The sequence below is a fragment of the Carlito syrichta genome, unplaced genomic scaffold, assembly GCF_000164805.1.
Source record: "Carlito syrichta isolate Samal-C Ts95f unplaced genomic scaffold, Tarsius_syrichta-2.0.1 Scaffold71963, whole genome shotgun sequence".
NCBI lineage: Eukaryota > Metazoa > Chordata > Mammalia > Primates > Tarsiidae > Carlito > Carlito syrichta.
This window is the reverse complement of record NW_007016059.1, coordinates 268476-287481: the sequence shown is the minus strand read 5'-3', so window position 1 is coordinate 287481 and position 19006 is coordinate 268476. Positions and strand designations below refer to the sequence as shown.

The 19006-nt window shown below is 40.7% G+C and overlaps 1 protein-coding gene across 1 annotated transcript in view; it reads left to right on the top strand.

The window, feature by feature from the left end:
• OFD1 (OFD1, centriole and centriolar satellite protein) overlaps positions 1–15471 on the top strand; it is a 37057-nt gene extending 21586 nt beyond the window's left edge. The window contains exons 14-23 of the mRNA XM_008052678.1: positions 593–723; positions 1269–1380; positions 3150–3758; positions 4269–4392; positions 5856–5956; positions 8047–8166; positions 12835–12992; positions 14287–14439; positions 14956–15023; positions 15311–15471. Of these exons, the coding sequence (XP_008050869.1) occupies positions 593–723; positions 1269–1380; positions 3150–3758; positions 4269–4392; positions 5856–5956; positions 8047–8166; positions 12835–12992; positions 14287–14439; positions 14956–15023; positions 15311–15353 (1619 nt within the window). The 3' untranslated portion in view covers positions 15354–15471. The remainder of the gene's footprint in view (positions 1–592; positions 724–1268; positions 1381–3149; positions 3759–4268; positions 4393–5855; positions 5957–8046; positions 8167–12834; positions 12993–14286; positions 14440–14955; positions 15024–15310) is intronic.
• The last annotated feature ends 3535 nt before the right edge of the window (positions 15472–19006 follow it).

Sequence of the window (19006 nt, the reverse complement as noted above, 5' to 3'; positions counted from 1 at the left end):
GGTCACAGTGCCTGGGGATGGATGACTCTTTCTCTCCAGTGCTGGGAATTTCTCCCTCCTCTGATCCTCCAGGTCCAAGTGGTGCCAACCGTGGGCCCTGTTACTAGCCCAGGGAACACCACCATTCTTTGTGAGTACCCTGAATAAGTCTCCCTTTATTAAACGATTCTTAGATTATCTGAATTGAGGGTACCATCTGCTTTCTGTTTGGACCCTGACAGCTGCTGACAGATGCACAGATCATATTGAATCTTGAGGCAGTCATCAATAGGTAGATCAGATAGAGTTCCTCCTATGCCTTCTGTGCATGGCAGAGGAGAGGGAAGGCTTTCAAGCTAATTTGAGGATTCAAAAGAGTTCTTTTACTTGGAGTAGGACTCCAAGAGTAGTAAACTTTGCATTTACATGCACTGTATTCTTTTGTTCTGAAATGTGTGAAAAAGGATTGCTCTAAGTTCATTTAATAGAATTAATATATTAATGGCATGAGTACAAAGAAAAGGAACAATTTAAAACCTCTTTAATTGCTTTTGTTAAGTGAAATAAGAAAACTTAAAGTTGATAATGACAAAGATTTTTTTCACCATCTTAGGCATAGCCCAGCCAGCTCCTGAACTTGTGGTCTTTCAGAAAGAACTAAAGAAAGCAGAAGATGCCATAGCATTTGAGCATAAGGAGTTCGAAAGCCACCGGCAAGCTCTGCAAAAACAGCTACAAAATGAAGTGAGTATCACTCTTCGCTGGTTCCAGTCTACTTGGTAGATATGTAAACTTGGCAAAAATCACACCAGCATAAATCAGGTTTATTTTAACATCAAAAGTTACTCCCCTAAATATGCTAAAATTTCCTTCCTCCTCTGAGAAAATTCTCCAGTGACTATATGACTTTATTTACATAATAGTAAGAAAATTGGAAGGAAAGGAAACTCATCTAAACATGACATTTTCTGAGTGCCTGATAGTACCTACTGTTATCTCTTGATTTTTCACCCTGAGAAATATTACAAACATTCACTGTGTCTTTCTGATTTCTGCCTGTGTCCTAGAGTAGCTGTTCTTTGATATGACTAAAAAGGGTGGTAAAAAACTCGTTTGTATGTTTTGTTTCTTTTTTTTTTCTCTAATAGTAACCTTGTTGTTTACTGGTGTGAAGCTTCTCAGAATTGGCAAAACAGAAAGAGAATAAGCACAATAAGAGACTTTTTCATTTTGAAGCAAGCTGTGATTTTTTTTACACTGATTTCTTTTCCTTCTCTGAATCTCTTCAGGTTGAGCATTCTGCACAGCTGAAGGCCCAGATATTAGATTACGATGCTTCTGTAAAGAGGTTAACTCTTCAGGTTGCCGATTTAAAATTACAACTAAAGCAAACTCAGACAGGTTAGAGACATTTTTAACCTGTAGATATCTGTGTATGTAAAGCTTTTGACATTTGTGAAAATTCAGTGATCGTAATTTATTGAATATTTAGTAATTCTTGTATTGGGGGAAAAGGCCATAGACTTATGTGTCATTTTAGAAGTAAAACTCCGTATTTCTGGACTACCACCTGGTCATCAGCTAAAGTGACTCACCCTCACAGGTGTCCCATGGCTTGGGAGAACTTCATGTTCCAAATAGAAAAAGTATGGTGGTGACACAGAAGTCCCCAAATTCATCCTAGGCTCTCCTTTTTTATTTGTTATCCCAGTAATAAGACCAGCTGGTTATTCAGTAATATTATGTATTCCTTGATTGAGAGAAATATAAATATATGGGGAAAGCAGGGTGGTTTAGCAAAAAAGAGCATTGCCCTTGGAATTAGATGTGTTTTTTAGACCTCAGTTTTGAAGTTAGTTGTTTGACCTTGGGCACGTTACTTTAACTTCCTTGGGTCTCAGTTTCCTCATTTGTAATGGGGATATGGTGAACAAAGATAAAATGAGATAGGTTTCAGTCCAGTGCCTAAGTCATAAAAGACACTCAGCAAATGGTTTCATTGCTATGTCTTCGCTGTGGATGCATAGCTGCCCCTTCCTACAACATAAGAAGGATCTTGAAGCTTCAGTACTTTCTTCTCCAGTTGCTTTTGAGCTCAAGGCAAATGTGTGCATGTGTTACCAGTTCCACTGGCTTCCTAAACTTCCGTGTTCTGCATCTTCCTCACTCTCACCCGCACTCTTTCCTTATTGGTCCCTTGTTCCCTTCTCTTGGCACTTGTTGAGTTTTTATCTCTTTATTCCTTTCTGCTCTTTTCCTTTCCTCATTTTCTCTGAACAATTCTGCTTGCCAAACTTTCTACAGCTGAAATCATAGCAGTCTCATGTTATGAAAAGTAGTTCAATGAGGACAGAACCCTTTCGCCTTGCAAGCTTCTGTCTTATAGCATCATAGGGAGGCATTGCTGGAGCGTAGAGGGCATACACACTGACTTTGCATTAGGAAATTCCAGTGGCTCTGGGGCCTGCTGTGTGACCCAGCCTCGGTAAGCCTCAGTCCCCCATCTGTAAAATGGGAGCAGTAAGAGTTCATGACCACAGTGTTGTTGTGAATGTGGGTCCTCACTCTCTTATGTGAAACTTGGGCCATTGCTGTGGATTTTGCAACAGCCATGGGAGTCCTGGGGCAGCATCCTGTAGTGAAACATTCATTATTTTGCAGTCAAATGTGTGAATACTTATGCTGGGATAAATAAAGATTATAAATGGGTTTTCATCAGTTTAGGTTAAGCTTTTCTTTTCTTTTTCTTTTTTGTTGTTTTGAAAGCAGAATTTATTGAGAGGACAGAAAATTTCCCACAGTGGGAGGGGACCCGAGGGGGTTGCCCCAAATCAAGCTTTTCAACCAAATGAGTTCAAGTCTCGTTATGCTTTGCCACCAAATAAATTAGGAATAAATTTTTAGTTCTCAAGGCTTTTTGAATTTCAAAATTGTGCATAATGAATTCTGAAGTTATATTGTGTTACAGAAGACGATGTATGAAGCTGTAGCTGGTACATATAAGCTCTCAGTAAATGTTAGTGGTTGTTACCATTACTGTGGCTTCAGGAACTGTTTAATGTGCAAGTTTGTCATTACTTCCTTTCATTTAAAAAAACTATTCTCAAATATACAAATTCTATTCTCCAGTTTGTCCCCTCATTTCTCAATTATCTGTTTGTAATTTGCAGCCCTAGAGAATGAAGTATACCGCAATCCAAAGCGGTCTCTGATCGACCATTCTGTCAGTGGATTAATAAGTGGCAAGATGGTGCCTCACAGTGGTAATATAAGCAAGGATTTCTTGAGCAATTCTCTTGAACAGGAAAAAGTTATGGCAACTATAGTTGCACCGAGAATCACAAGTTATCCAAGTGCAGGGGCAGAGAGTAGTTCCCCTGATTCTGACCTTGAGTTTGTAGCCGATACTAAGGCAAGAGTCAAAGAGCTTGAGCAAGAGGCCGAACGCTTGGAAAAGGCTTTCAGAAATTACCACCGGAGAGTCATTCAAAACCCCACCAAAAGTCAACAACCAGCAAAGAGCCCAGCATCTCAGCACTTGCTGGGATCTCTCAAAAACATCACTTCCAGTTTCCCAGAAAGACACATTTCTGCAGAGGATATAGTTGTCTCTGAGCAGCCTCAGGTGGGCACACTTAAAGAGGAAAAGAGCAATACCTCGGAAGCACTGACTGGCAGTTCAACCTCAAGGCTTCACAGGGGCACTTCCTCCAGACGCCTTTCCTCCACGCCCCTACCAGAAGCAAAAAGAAGCCTTGAAAGTGAAATGTATTTGGAAGGTAAGCTACTGCACAAAGGGGTGTGGGATGCTCTGGAGTTGATTAGCCCTGGGCCTCATGGAACCTCTTACTTGAAGGAGAGCATAGCCCTTCACCAACAGGAAGTAATGGACTGAACACACAGTGGTCAGGCTTCGGGGAGCCCCAGCACAAGCAGTGTGTCCATTCTATGAACGTGTTGCCTCCTGGTGAACAGTGGCATCTTCCCCTGTGACACAGGGTTGCTGCAGGAGTTGGTGGGGCACAGAGTGTCAAGGTCAAGCATTTACTTGGCATGCACACAGAGGCTTTCAAGGAGTGACAGTGGCCTTTTGCTGCCTGTTGGGTCAATAAATTTTATTATTGCCACGCAACTTAGGCACTTGAATCATTACTGTTGTGAGTCTTAGTCATCAAAGTCGACTGTTTGCAAGGATAACTATTTGTTTTCAAACTATTGGCACTCCTTAGAGACTATGCTGGTATCTTCATGCAATGTGTAATCATGTCCTGGTTCCTTCTGCCCCTTAGGTTTGGGCAGATCACCTGTTTCTTCCCCTAGTCATCCTGACAGAATGGCCCAGCCGGCACCTGCTGAGTCTAGGCACGGCGTCCCCAGTCCTCCTTTCTCCAGTCCTACCAAGGAGAAGGCCGGGTAGGTACCAAGTCCTGAACAACTTCAGCTGGATCGTGTTATTTGCCTTGGCCTTTTCTCATTTGATTTTTTAAAGATGATATTAAAGATGTGGCTGTGTAGAATTTGCAGCCAGATTGCAAAGTGGTATGTGATCTTTGAGAATCATCTGAATTACCTGGAGGAAAAAGACTGCTTTGGGCTGGGCATGGTGGCTCACGCCTGTAATCCCAGCACTTTGGGAAACTGAGGCGGGAGGATCACTTGAAGCCAGGAGTGTGAGACTGGCCTGGGCAATGTAGTAAGACCTCATCTCTACAAAAATAAAATAAAATAAAAAAAAATTAGCCACATGTGGTGGCACACACCTGTAGTCCCAGCTATCCAGGGACCTGAGGCAGAAGGATTCCCTTAGCTCAGGAGGTCAAGGCTGCAATGAGCCATGATCATACTACTGCATCCAGCCTGAGAGATAGAGTTAGACTCTGACTCAAAAAAAAAAAAAAAGACTGCTTTTAGCAAATAAGTAGGTTAATACTTATTTTGTTAAACTTGATATATTGACTATGCAATATGGTATTAATAAACAATGAGTTCTATGGATAGACTCGCTTTATAATGATAAAAATAAATGTACACAATCTGTGAAAGTAAACAAATTGAGGTTATTTTTAAAGTTGGAACAGTTTCACACATCATTGAAAAAGGCATTTCAAAATATTTTGGCATTTAAATATCAACAAATAAGGTTCTGATTTGTATATCATTGAAATAAATTCTAAAGTGATAGTGGGCTCTGGAGTATGATTCTTGAAGCAGGGAGGAGTACATGATTTTAGAAATTAGGCCAGTGGGTCAGTCGGGCTGTACTTAGAGTCACACGTGGAGTCCTCATACCTGTGCCCCACAACAGAGAGAACTGACTCCTTGGTTCTGGGCCCAAGCCTGGGCATCTGCATGTTTATATAGTTCTCTTGTACCAAGTTGAAAACTGCCATGTGCCTGTTATGGTCCAAAACATTTATTTGTTTATTTGTAATACTGTGCTTCCTTGTGATAAACCAAAAGGAAAGACAAGACACACACCTCTACCAAGTTAGGGCACTTTGTGCTCCTGGGGTGAGGTGTTGCATCTTCACCTGATTTGTACTGATGGTGTGCAGAATTTGTTTGTTTTTTTTCCCAAAATGCCTTGTGGTTATTGAAAAACTAAACTCCTAGGAATAGCACTGAGAATACATTATTCTTTGTTAACAACAGTAGTGTCTACCCCACAGCATGAGGTGGTTACAAGCAGTAACTGAGTAAACATGTATCAATTACTGAGAACTATGCCTGGTGCTTGGTGAGGTTTACAAGCCAAATAAAAAGGAATTTTGTAGAGCACACTTTTCTTGAGTCACAAAAGGCTTTTTTTCACCACATGCTCTTGGGTTTTATGTTATTAAAACTTTACATTCATGAATTTTATTCTTCCAATCTAGTCTTCCTCAGAGACAAATTGAACTTCAAGACAAAAGTGAATTTTCAAATCTGGACAAGCTAGCTTTTAAGGATAATGAGGAATTTGAGTCATCTTTGGAATGTAAGTTCAAATATAAGTACTAGTTTTTATAAGTTGAAAATGTAGAAAACCTAGTTTTAGTAGAACCTATCCATTGGTATAAAAAGCAAAGCAGTTACAAATTGGGACATTTTTATTTTGTGACATGACCACAGGTACAGATATTTTACCTCATTTTTTTAATCACAAGGATTTTCAAGGGTGTATCTGAGTTCCCTTGTTAAAGATGTTAGTATGACTAAGAATTTCAGAGTCAGAGCTAAGCCCATAAACTCTTAACCTACTTTATCAGATTTAAATGTGATATTTCATATTTTTTTCCTTTTTATGGAATACAAAGATGTTATTTTTCTTTAAATTAAACTGATTCTGTTGATTGCTTCAGATTTAGAAAACCTCATTCTTAGTGAAAGAATGGAGATAAAAGAATATCGAGTCCAGAAGCTGGCAGCCTAGCCATGGCCTTACCTTAGACTGACTCATGTTGTAGTCCACTTTGGAAGTGTAAATAAGGATGTAGAGCTGATTATCTCTAATCAGCTATTTTCTATTTATGAAAAGTTGTGTATTTATTCTTACATGTTTAAACTTCAGTCACCTTCAAGATACTCTCCATTTGATGCAGTACAACTATCAAGACACTTTTCCACTGCTCAAAACAACTTTGAACAGTTTTTGAACTTGTGACTTTTGATGTCTTTTAGTGTTTCTGCCGTTTTCTGTTTCCCCTCTTCTACATCGGCAAAATGTTTCCCTTTTTTCATCTGGGGAAACAAAAAAAAGTCACTTGAGGCGAGATCAGGTGAATAGGGAGGGTGGGGCATGGGGATCATGCTGTTTTTGGTGGGCAGGTACATTGTCATGGTGGAAGAACCAGTTACCTGTTTGCCACAGCTCAGAATGTTTCTTCCACAAGTTGTGATGCAATCTTCTCAAAACTTCCAAATAAAAACTTTGGTGGACTGTTTGATCTGGAGGAAAAAATTCTGAGTGTACTACAAGGGGCCCGCCCTCCAGAAAATAATTCTGGGTTTTTGGGATTCCCCCTCATATAACCTATTGTTTAGCCTTGTAAACTTCATCTTAAATCTTAAAGTGTAATGTTTTGAACAGTTACATGAGAGGGCTTAGTAAATTTTGTGAATTTTTGTTAGAGTCTTTTTGTTTTGTTTTTGTTTTTTGGGTTTTTTTTTTTTTTTTTTGAGTCAGGGTCTTACTCTGTCACCCAGACTGGAGTACAATGGCATGATCAGGGCTCACTGCAGCCCCAACCTCCTGAGCTCAGGCAACCTTTCTACCTCAGCCTCTCGAGTAGCTGAGACTACAGGTGTGTACCACCATGCCCAGTTAATTTTTTTTATTTTTATTTTTTTTGTAGAGATGAAGTCTTGCTGTGTTGCCCAAGCTGATCTCAAACTCCTGGGCTCAAGCAGTCCTCCTGCCTTGGCCCTCCAAAGTGCTGGGATTACAGATGTGAGGCATCATGCCTGGCTTTAGAGTCTTTTTTTAAATTATTGATACTTAAATAGAATTCGACTGATTATCAGCAAACCCAGTGAATTCCTTACTGTCACTGGATTGATTTTCCTATCGGGTAATGAATCCAGTTTTATAAGCAAATTTAATTCTTTAAAGTATGGGAACACCTTGAGGCACAAATACATTGGCAAATGGCTATGTTGAAGAAATTCTTAAAATCTTGTAAGGAAAGCCGGGCTCGGTGGCTCAGCCTGTAATCCTGCGCCTTTGGGAGGCTGAGGTGAGTGGATTGCCTGAGCCCGCGGGTTCGAGACCCACCCGGGCAGCGAGACCCCATCTCTACAATAAATCAAAAAATCAGCTGGACGTGGTAGTGCGTGCCTGTAATTCCGGCTACTTGGAAGGCTGAGGTGGAAGGATCGCCGGAGCCCAGCAGGTCGAGGCTGCGGTGGCCGGAAGGGGCCACTTCACTCCAGTCTGGGCGACAGAGTGAGACTCCAACTCAAAAAAAAAAAAAAAATCCTGTAAGGAAAAGGCATGCCCAGTTGCTTCAGCCACAGTCACAGGCTTCACGATGAGTTACCCCTGCACTGCACTGCCCTCCCTTCTCTTGCTGTTTGTGCCTTGTGCAGATGCAGGGAACATGCCAAACCAGGTGGAAATGGACAGGCTCTATCCTGCTGGCGATATGCCCCATGTCGATGCTGCTATAGCTGCTATGCCTACCGGACACATCTCTTATCAACAGTCAAGTAAGTTTCTCTCTTTTGAAAAAATTTTTCTCACTCACTCTGTCACTCACGCTGGAGTGCAATGACATGATCATGGTTCACTCCTAGGCTCAAGCAGTCCTCCCTCCTAAGTCTCCCGAGTAGTTAGGACTATAGGCATGCCACCACACCTGGCTAGCTTTTGTTTTTCTAGTTTTTTTGTATGTTTTTAGAGGTGAGGTCTTTCTGTGTTGCCCAGGCTGTTCTCAAACTCCTGAGTTCAAGCAGTCCTCCTGCCTCGGCCTCTCAAAGTGTTGGGATTACAGGCATGAGCCACCATGCCCAGCCTTTTTTTTCTTTTTTAACTAAGCTAGCATTGCTGCTTGCTAAACACTAGTCTGCGTGCTCTGTATATGATTTCATGTATCACTGAATAACTTTTTGTAGGTGTAGATTAGTCAGAGTCTTGGGGATGGGGGTTTATCACTGTTAATAACATTTCTGAAGTAACTCCCAATGTGAACATGTAACGACAGTGCTGAGGAGAAGACTGATGGAAAGGCTTCTCTTAGTCTTTCCAGATCAGTTGTTTTTTGTTTGTTTGTTTTTGAGTTGGGGTCTCCCTCTGTCACCCAGACTGGAGTGCAACAGCATAATCATGGCTCACGGGCAGCTTCGCCCTCTTGGGCTCAGGCAATTCTTTCACCTCAGCCTCCCAAGTAGCGAGGACTGCACATGTGTGCCAACATGCCCAGCTGATTTTTGCAGAAATGAGGTCTCACTATGTTGCCTAGGCTGGTCTCAAACTCCAGAGCTCAAGCAATCCTCTTGCCTGGCCTCCCAAAGTACTGGGATTACAGGCATGAGCCACTGTACCTGCTCTAGATTTTTTTTAAAATGTTGTCTTTTAGAGACTGGCAGAGCAATTATACTTTTTCTAAGATGCTTCTACAAAAACTATTCCTTGGGAGCCTTATTATCTTGGGAAATCGTGGTGAAAAATTTATTTTTTATTTTATTTATTTATTTTTAAATCAATATTTTTTATTTTAAAATTGTGGGGTACAGTTAAGGGTTAGGTATACAAATATGCATCATTCAGGCACCCTTGTTAATAAGGGGTATCTCCCTGTCCCCAGACAGATATTGACTACTGTTAATCCCACCTCCCTTCCCCTCCCTCCCCCCCCATAGTATCCCACCACTGTCAATCCTTTTCTTATAGTATCACGATAGATGTTCAAGGTCCACTATATGAGGGAGAACATGTGATTTTAAATAATCGTTAACTTCCATTATAGATCTTAATGTGATTGTAACATTTTAATATTTTTTTTCTACTTGTTTTCCTTTGTGTCTTAAATTAGAATGGAAAAACTTTATATTTTAATCTTTGGAAAAGCTGACAACATTGAGTTAACTTATCACTGGAGGAAAACTGATCATCAGATTTCTCTTATCTGGCCCACTTTCTCTTTTCTCCTCTCTTCTCCTGATTGTCACTTCCCTTGCTGAGGTGAAGGGAGACAGGAGGAGAGTCGTAGGGCGCTTTGTGCTTCATTCGAGGGCACAGCCAACAGCCAGTTTTTTTTCTTCTTGGACCAAAGTGTCGAATCTTCAAATTTGAAAGGAAATCTCTCACATAAAGCCACTGCTTAGTCTCTCCTAATCATTGGGAAAACATCATTCTCCAAACACAACGGGGAACCCCCAAAATACTGGAATTATTTTTTGGAAGGCAGGCCCCTTGTAGTGCAGGCCTCCCCCACTAGGTAAGTGTTCTAGGAACCCATCGGCATCAGTGTACCAACTAGCATTGTTGTGAGAGGCTGCGTTCAGATTCAGTGTATTTTTGGGGGGAGAGTCTTTCAGCATGCCCATTTCATGATGGGTGATTTATGAGTGCACCTGCCCACACTGTTCTGAATGTTCAGCAGTTTTTGACCAAAAATGACCTGTGTGGCCCACCCTCCCTATTCACCCAATCTCACCCTGAACAACTTTTTATTGTTTCCCTGAATGAAAAATCATTAAAGGGAAACATTTTGCTGATGTGGAAGAGGTGAAACAGAAAACAGCAGAAGCACTAAAAGACATCAAAAGTGATGAGTTACAAAACTGTTCTGAGCAGTAGAAAAAGCATCTCGATAGGTGTATCAAATAGAGAGTACTTTGAAGATAACTGAGGTTTAAATACACAATTTTTAATAAATAAATTCCAGATTTCTTTGGGTTCTCCCTGGTATATCCATAGCCTCTTGTTAGCAGTTTCTTGGCTTAAATCACGGTACTCAGGAATATGAGGAATTACTGAGAGAGGCAGGATATGTTGAGAGGGTAGATTTTGCTGATTTCATTGTAAATAAGCTTTGGAAAGCAGTCATTCAGTGAGACTTGATCAAGCGCCTTCTCTCTACTGGGTACTTTCCAAGAGGCTGAGCATATAGCAGTGAACCAAACCAAGCTCCAGCCTTCCCGGAGCTTGTAGTGGGTAAGGCAGCTGGTCAGCAAGCCATCACTGAGGCCCTCAGGTGGGAGGTGCTACAACAGCCAAGTGGGGACTATGGCCATGGAAGAGTATCTGACAGGTGGTCATTTGGCAACAACTTGAGTAAGGCAATACAAATGATGTGATGGAAATCAACTGGGATAATGGAAATCAACTGAGTAGCTAGGTGTTCTGCCTCTGAGGTGGAATGTAGATTATAATGCCTTTTAACATCATTACTAAATAACATGATAATGTTTTGGTTATTGAGAAATTTTCTTATAGTCATCATTTCAGCTCTTCATCTGGGCACAAAGGGAAATGAAGAAAGCTGACACTTGGTATCTGAGGCACCCAGTGGACATGCTGCTTTTCTGTCCCTTTGTATCGAAAGATTTCTGTATGCCACCTTGCAGCTACAAAATTTACTTCAGAGCATAGAAGTGGCTCTTTTTTCTTATTTTCTTTTAATTAGCACCAAAATAACTCCTATTTTAAGATTGCTATTCCATATAAGAAAGCAATACTGTTGGAGAATAAACCCTTCTTTCTTCTTTTAGCAACAAGGAAGTTACATTTCTGCCTCTGGAAATTATCAACTATCTCCTCTGATATTTCAATTTTATGAGAAGGATTGAGAAGGGAGAGAGAAGACTGTGTTGTTTCTCTCCTATCAGTAAAACTAACAGTTCTTACTGATGATTTTAGAGCAACACAGCAAAAATGTTCAAAGTCCTCTAGTGAGCCTAGGAATTTTTCTGCTCTTTAGCATTTTTTGGGTAAAAAACAAAATGTAGGTTTTGGGTCAGAGCCAGAAGAGAAAGGTCAGCATAATTGTTTGTGGGATTGAGATTTAATTAAACCTCTGAGGTTAGTGACCTGTGCCAAGAGCTAGAGGGGAGTAGACAAGTCATTAAAACATGGGCATTGCCCAGAAGGAACAGAAGTGAGAGAAACAAGTACATGTAGTTTTTGACAAAGCAGGTACAAGTTACCGTGCAAGTAAGGTGTGGAGTGATTACTTGTCACTTTAGGAGCAAAGAGGACCTCACAGAAAAGGTGGCATTTCAGTTGGGTCCCAAATTGCATTTCAGACTTTGTGGGAGAAAAAGAGCCCCGCAGGTTGAGGAGACAGCAAGGGCAAACACAGAGCAAAGAAGAAGCAGCTATCATCAGGTCCCAGCAAGTGGGCTAGTACAGATAGAATATTTCTGGTACAAAGTTAGTGATGATCTAGGAAATCAATCTAGAAAGAAAAAGGCAGTTTGTCAGATTGCAGACTGCCGTGGGTTTAGAGTATGCTAGAGCAGAGACTGCACATCAGATCCATGTCTTCCCCTCAGGAAATGCAGGTGACCACAGCTTGCTGGAAGGCAGAGGCTGACATTAGGGACAGACTTGGCTACTTCAGTAGTCCTGGGAGATGATGACAAGGAGGGGTCCTCATTGCAGCCGCAGGAGGGGTCATATGAAAGCAAGCCGTGGTGGCCAAGCGAACGGAGGGTGGAAAGAACATGATGGAAGGGTTGGGACGATCATACCAAGGATGAAGCTGGTACTGTGGGGTTTCTATGTGCTGCAGGCACACAGAAGCATCAGAAACATGGATGTGAGACTAGGAAGAGAGACCAGGAGTCAAGGAAAAAGTGTGGAAAGGATCAGTACAGGGCCGATTGGAAACCCCAGGCAGGGCTACTGTCAGCTCAGGGGAAGTGGGGGCTGAATGGTGAGATGGCTGGAGCAGCCAGGCTAGGGCAGTGTGTGGTACAGTTCTGATATATTTGAGGTAGAGACTTGAGCATCTTTATGGGAGTAAGAACAAGTTCTAAAACTGCTGTGTATAGAAATAGGGAGTAATGGCTTAGAGTCCTAAAGGTAGGAGAGGAACCCTAATCAAAGGCAGGGGCAGAAATGCAGAGTTGGCCCTGGAAAGGAGGGAGGTGATGAGTGAAGAGGACGAGAGAACGTGATGTGGAGGCAAGACAGTTGGAGTTAGTCATGGTGAGGGTGACTTGCATTTGTCTCGGTCAAATGAAAGGTGCGGTACGGTGTGGCACAAGGAGTGGGCTTGGGGATTGAAGTCAGACTTGAAGCAGATCAAAACAGTCATCTAGAAACCAAGCAGATTCTCCCCAGGTCTTGGCACGGGCTCCTGCAAACTGGTCCTGCCTTCATTTGAATAATCTGATGCTGGGAATTACTTACTCCTTATTCTGTCTTAGGTGTAGGTCAGAAACAAATTGAAGAACAAAAGGAAGAAGAAAAAGTATGGGAACAGCAAGTGAAAGAACGGAGGCAGAGAGAAGAAAGAAGGCAGAGTGACCTACAAGAAGCTTTAGAAAGAGAACGAAGAGAACTGGAAAAACAGGATCAAGAAAGGGTAATACAGCTAGGCACCATGACTCACACCTGTAATCCCTACACTTTGGAATGCCAAGACAGGAGGATTGCTTGGGGCCAAGAGTTTGAGACTAGTCTGGACAACACAGCAAGGCCCAGTCTCTAGAAAAAAAAAAAAAAGAAAAGGAAAGAAAGGGTAATATGGACAACTTAATTCTCTATACTGATTTCTCCACTGCGTATGTTGTATGCCACCCTGCAGCAACAAAATATGCTCTAGAGCAAAGAAGTAGCTCTTTTCCTTTTTATTATTATTATTATTATTATTTGAGTTGGAGTCTCACTCTGTCACCCAGACTGGAGTACAGTGGCCGCTCCCAGCCACTGCAGCCTCAACTTGCTGGAATCCAGCAATCCTTCCACCTCAGCCTTCCGAGTAGCCAGAACTACAGGCGCGCGCTGCCACGCCCGGCTGATTTGTTTGATTTATTTTAGAGATGAGGTCTCAACAAGTTGCCCAGGTGGGTCTCGAACCCGTAGGCTCAGGCAATTCACTCACCTCAGCCTCCCAAAGCGTGGGATTACAGGCTGAGCCACCGAGCCCAGACTTTATTATTTTTTTAAACTGGCACCTGCAATAAGTACATTGAGCTCAGAGAAGGTAAGTCAATATTGTCCAAAGTCAGAGGGGTGGCAGGTGACTTGAAAGGCATCTGTGTCCTCTCATTTTACAAGCAGTGATGAAGCCTGCATAGAATGCACACCTTAGGAGTTTCATAGTTTTTGATGCCACTTTTTGTGCATTCTCATTTAATCCTTAAAACAACCCTGTAAAGGAGCTAGACTCTGCTTGGCTGCAGAACTTCACTTTGTAAATGGGGTTTAAAGAAGAGGCTCTGAATGTTAGCTAGTAGGGACTAGAACACGAGGGGAGGTGGCAGCCAGTTCATGGTTTCTTCCAGGGCACACACTGCCTTTTTCCTCTGGTTCTCTTCTTGCCTTCTGTGTCCTGATTCTGGTTATAGACAAATGGGTTACTCTGGCCACTTACCATGCCTGCTAAATCTTGCTTGAGTGAATTTTCCGTATGAATGTTCCTTGGACTTCTGGTTAATTTGGTTCTAAAGCACAGGGCATTTTAGGCAAATTAATCCCTTCTTTCATTGGGACGACATGTTTGCCTCCCTTTGATCGTAGCAATAATTTTAATTTTAAATATGTATGGTTCTCTAGTACTTAAAGGATGAGGATATAGTACTGTGCACTTTTCAAACACTTAGAAGTTTTTCAAGTGTATTCTTGTGTTTTCTATTTTGGTGCCCATCTTTTTATAGAGGATGATTGAAGAGTCATTGAAGGTTGAAATGGAAGAAGAATTAGAAATGAGTAATCGAGAAAGGAAAGACAAATCTGCTCACGGCGAAAATCCTTTAGAGAAATACATGAAACTCATCCGGCAGGGGCAAGACCAGAAGTCGTCAGAGAAGGTGCCCATTCTGAGGACAGGGCAATCTACGGGTTGGGGACACCAGGGCTTTTGTGGTTATTTTAACATCTTGGGACAGGAATCTGTCTTCTCCATTGAAGACAAAAAGGCTAAAAGCATAGAAAATCCAAAATTCAAAAGGAATCTCGAATCTATTAAATATATTACATTCTTTTGACAAAATTTCATAGCTTTTGCTTATGATTTTTTTGATTCATTGAAATTTGTAAAGATTGAGATATCTCAGTGTTTTCAAAACAAGAATAATAAAAGCTCTATCATCGAATAACAAATGCATTAGTACTGAAAACATCAATATTTTATATATCTGAAGTATTATGGGTGCTAGATGAATACCATATAGTTTTTTTCGATGCGCCTGCTAAATTTCATGTTTAAAAGTCTCTTCTTTACACTTCTAAATTACATATATATTTCAAAAATAGTTCTGAGAGAAGTCAAAGTGTTTTATGAAATTAATGTGTGTCTAATTTCAAAATTTTTCTTTGCCCTTCAGAGCTTAAAACATATGGTCAGAGAAGGCTCTCCAGTGGACACACTGCCATCTATTGACAGGGATGAAAGGTATGGTTTGCCCAAACACTTTGTATCATATACAAACTGTTACTGCTCATTTTGTCAGCTAAGGAAAGTGGTCAGATATTTGATATTGCCTGTAAAAAATTATTGAATCAGTTGAAATAACTGACTTTAAAAAAAACACTGCATTTTTTTAACTTGTGAAATTGATCCTATACAAGTTGTAACCGAGGGCAGAAACCCCATACGAAAGGAATGAGAACATGATAAAGCTCCTGAAGAAACCTGAGATGAATTTTTACACTTTTATTTTTTGTCTTTCCCTAATTTAGTTTCACAGGCTTTTCTCATGAAGAACCAGATGACTCTTGGTAATGTTTGCTGCCCAGCTTCTTACATACAACAGTGAAAAGTTACATAACATTTAATCCTTTGTAAATGTTTCTCTGCAATCAGACAGCATTCTCAATAAAAATGTTATGTATCAATAAGATCCCAGCAAACCAGATCCAACAACACATCTCAAAAATCATCCACTATGACCAAGTAGGCTTCATCCCTGGAATGCAGGACTGGTTCAACATTTGCGAGACCATAAATGTAATTAAATACAACAACAGATGTAAAACAAAAACCACATGATTATATCATTACACGTGGAAAAAGCTTTTGATAAAATCCAGCATCCCTTCTTAATAAAAACCCTCAAACATCTAGGCATAGATAGAACATACTGCAAAATAGTAACAGCCATCTATGAGAAAACCTCAGCCAGCATACTGCTAAATAGACAAATTGGAACCATTTCCCCTGAAAACCAGTACTAGACAAGGATGCCCACACACATCCCTCCTTTTCAACATAGTTTTGAAAGTCCTAGCTAGAGCAATCAGACAAGAGAAGGAGATCAGGGGTGTCTAAATAGGAAAAGGGTAAGTCAAGATATCCCTTTTTGCAGACGACATGATTCTATACCTCGAAAACACAAAAGAATCTGTCAGAAGCCTCATTGCACTGATAAAGGACTTTGGCAAAGTCTCAGGGTATAAAATAAATGTGCAAAAGACAGTCGCATTTCTATACACCAACAATAAACAGAAACTCAAATAAAAAGCACAATCCCATTCACAATAGCCACAAAAAAAAGAAAGAAAGAAATACCTTGGCATCTTCCTAACTAGAGATGTGAAAGACCTTTACAACAAAAACTACAAAACACTGCTCAAAGAAATCAGAGATGACACAAAAAATGGAAGAATATTCCATGCTCATGAATTGGAAGAGTCAACATTGTTAAGATGTCTATCCTACCGAAGGCAATCTACAGATTTAATGCAATACCCATTGAATTGCCAGCAGCATTCTTCTCAGACCTGGAAACAATATAGGAATTCATATGAAAACATAAACAACCACAAATAGCCAAAACAATCCTCAGCAAAAAAAGAAAAAAAAAAAAAAAAAAAAAAAGGAGGTATCACACTCCCAGACTTTAAATTGTATAAAGCTACAAATAATCAAAACAGCCTGGCATTGGTACAAGAACAGGCATATAGACCAATGGAACAGGATAGAGATTCCAGAAGCAAAACCTCAAATCCTAAACCAACCCATCTTCGACAAAGCCTCTACTAACAACCACAGGGAAGAGGAGAACCTATTCAGTAAATGGTGCTGGGAAAACTGGCTGACTACATGCAGAAGATTAAAACAACATCCCTACCTATCATCATACACAAAAACCAACTGTAAATGGATCAAAGACCTAAACGTAAAACCTTAAACTATAAGAACCTTAGAAAATACAGGAGACACCCTTATGTAAATTGAAACTGGCAACCAATTTCTTATAAAAACCCCAAGCACCCATACCATAAGAGATAAGATAGACAAGTGGGACCTCATCAAACTGACAAGCTTCTGCAAAGCCAAAGAAATCATCAAGAGAGCAGGAAGTTTGCCCACAGACTGGGAAAAAATATTTCCCAACTGTATGTCTGACAAAGGCCTGACATCTAGGATCTACATGGAATTCAAATGTGCTGAAAAGAAAAAAACAGCCCCATGACAAAGTGAGCAAAAGATATGGATAGACACTTCTCAAAAGAAGACATACAAGCAGCCAACAGATACTTGAAAAAATGCTCAACCTCACTAGTCATCAAAGAAATGCCAATTAAAACTACTCATAAGCAGACCTTGAACAATTATCGTAATACTATAAGAAAAAGATTGACAATAGTGGGAAACTGCTGGGGTGGAGGGGGGAGGCGGGATTGGCAGGAGTGGGAATTTGCTGGGGACGGGGGCACACCAGCACACATGTTTATTGCAGCATTGTTCACAATAGCAAAAACATGGAACCAGTCATGATGCCCATTGAAAGAGGACTGGATTTTAAGTACATATACATGATAGAATATTACGCAACCATAAAGAAGGACAAAATTATGAATTTCACAGCAACTTGGATGAACTTAGAGTCTATAATACTGAGTGTTCTATTGCAGAAACTAAGAAGTGAGTATCACATGTTCTCACTCATAACTGGACCTTGAACAATTATCATAATACTATAAGAAAAGGTTTGGCAGTGGGAATTAGCAGTAGTGGGAATCGGGGGGGGGGGGGGGGGGGGCACACCTCATCAACAAGGGTACATGCATAATGAACGTTTGTATACCTAACCCTGAATTGTACCCCACATCTTTAAAATAAAAAAATTAAGGCTGGACGCAGTGGCTCAAGCCTGTAATCCCAGCACTTTGGGAGGCTGAGGTAAGAGGATTGTCTGAGCCCAGGGATTTCAGACCAGCCTAGGCAACTTGGCAAGTCCTCATCTCCAGAATAAATAAATTTTTAAAAAAATTAGCCAGGCGTGGTAGTGCATGCCTATAGTTCCAGCTACTTGGAAGGCTGAGGCAAAAAATTTTTTAAAAATATTATGTATCATCCAGTGTGGTTTTTTCATAATTTATTGGTACTGTAGTATATGAACCAAGAATACTATAGTCAAGTGAAATCCCTTCTCCAGCCATGGAATTTCTCATTCATTACACTAAAATAGCTGGAGTGTTTTTATTCCTTATTTTTGGTTTACATTCTTAAATGAGTATAACTTATCTTGTTGGTCAACTCCAGGCCTACATTTTGAATGTTTACGCTGTGTTCCTTCCTCTCCTGGAAGTCATCTTCCCCAATACTCCTGTTTTGTCCCTGAATATAAAGACATAGATATTCCCATTCTAGGCACAAGAACTAGTATGATATTGCCACAGGTGTGTGCTTTTTGACATCTGCTATGGTTTGAATGTGTATATTCCTTTAAAATGTGTAAGTTAGAACTTAAGCCCCAATGTGATAGTATTAAGAGGTGGGTCCTTTAGGTAGTGATTAAGTCATGAGAGCAGAGCCCTCATGAATGGGATTAGTGAATTTACGTATGGGTTCAAGGGAACTAGCTAGGTTCTTTCGCCCTTCCACCATTTCAGGACACAGCAACTAGGTGCCATCTTGGAAACAGACCAAGCTCTCACGAGACACTGAAGCTGCCAGCACCTTGATCTTGGACTTCCCCGCCTCCAAAACTATGAAATTTGTGTTCTTTATAAATTACCCAGTGTAAGGTATTTTGTTTCAGCGGCAGGAAGAAATTAAGATAACATTTTTATTGCGAAAACTTTGGTCCTCATGCTTAATGAGGACCAAAGAGCATTTCATTTGTTGGTTTTAAATGAATAGGCTCCTTCCCTATAATCTTGACTTTCCATCTCTTAAAAGTCAAATTTTGCAAGGCATAGCCCTCTGGAGGGTTCTACATTTTGTGGCAGGATTGTCGATAATTAAGAGACTGCTTGTGATCTTACCAAACCATTATGTACAGTTTACTCGGGTGACTCGTGACTTAAATAATTGCACAAAATGCTACTTAAACAAAGGTACTAAGTAGTGTGACAAATAGCACACTAATTGGGCTCCTGATTGTTCTCCTGCCATGCATGAATGAAGAGTGATGATCTAGAGTCAGC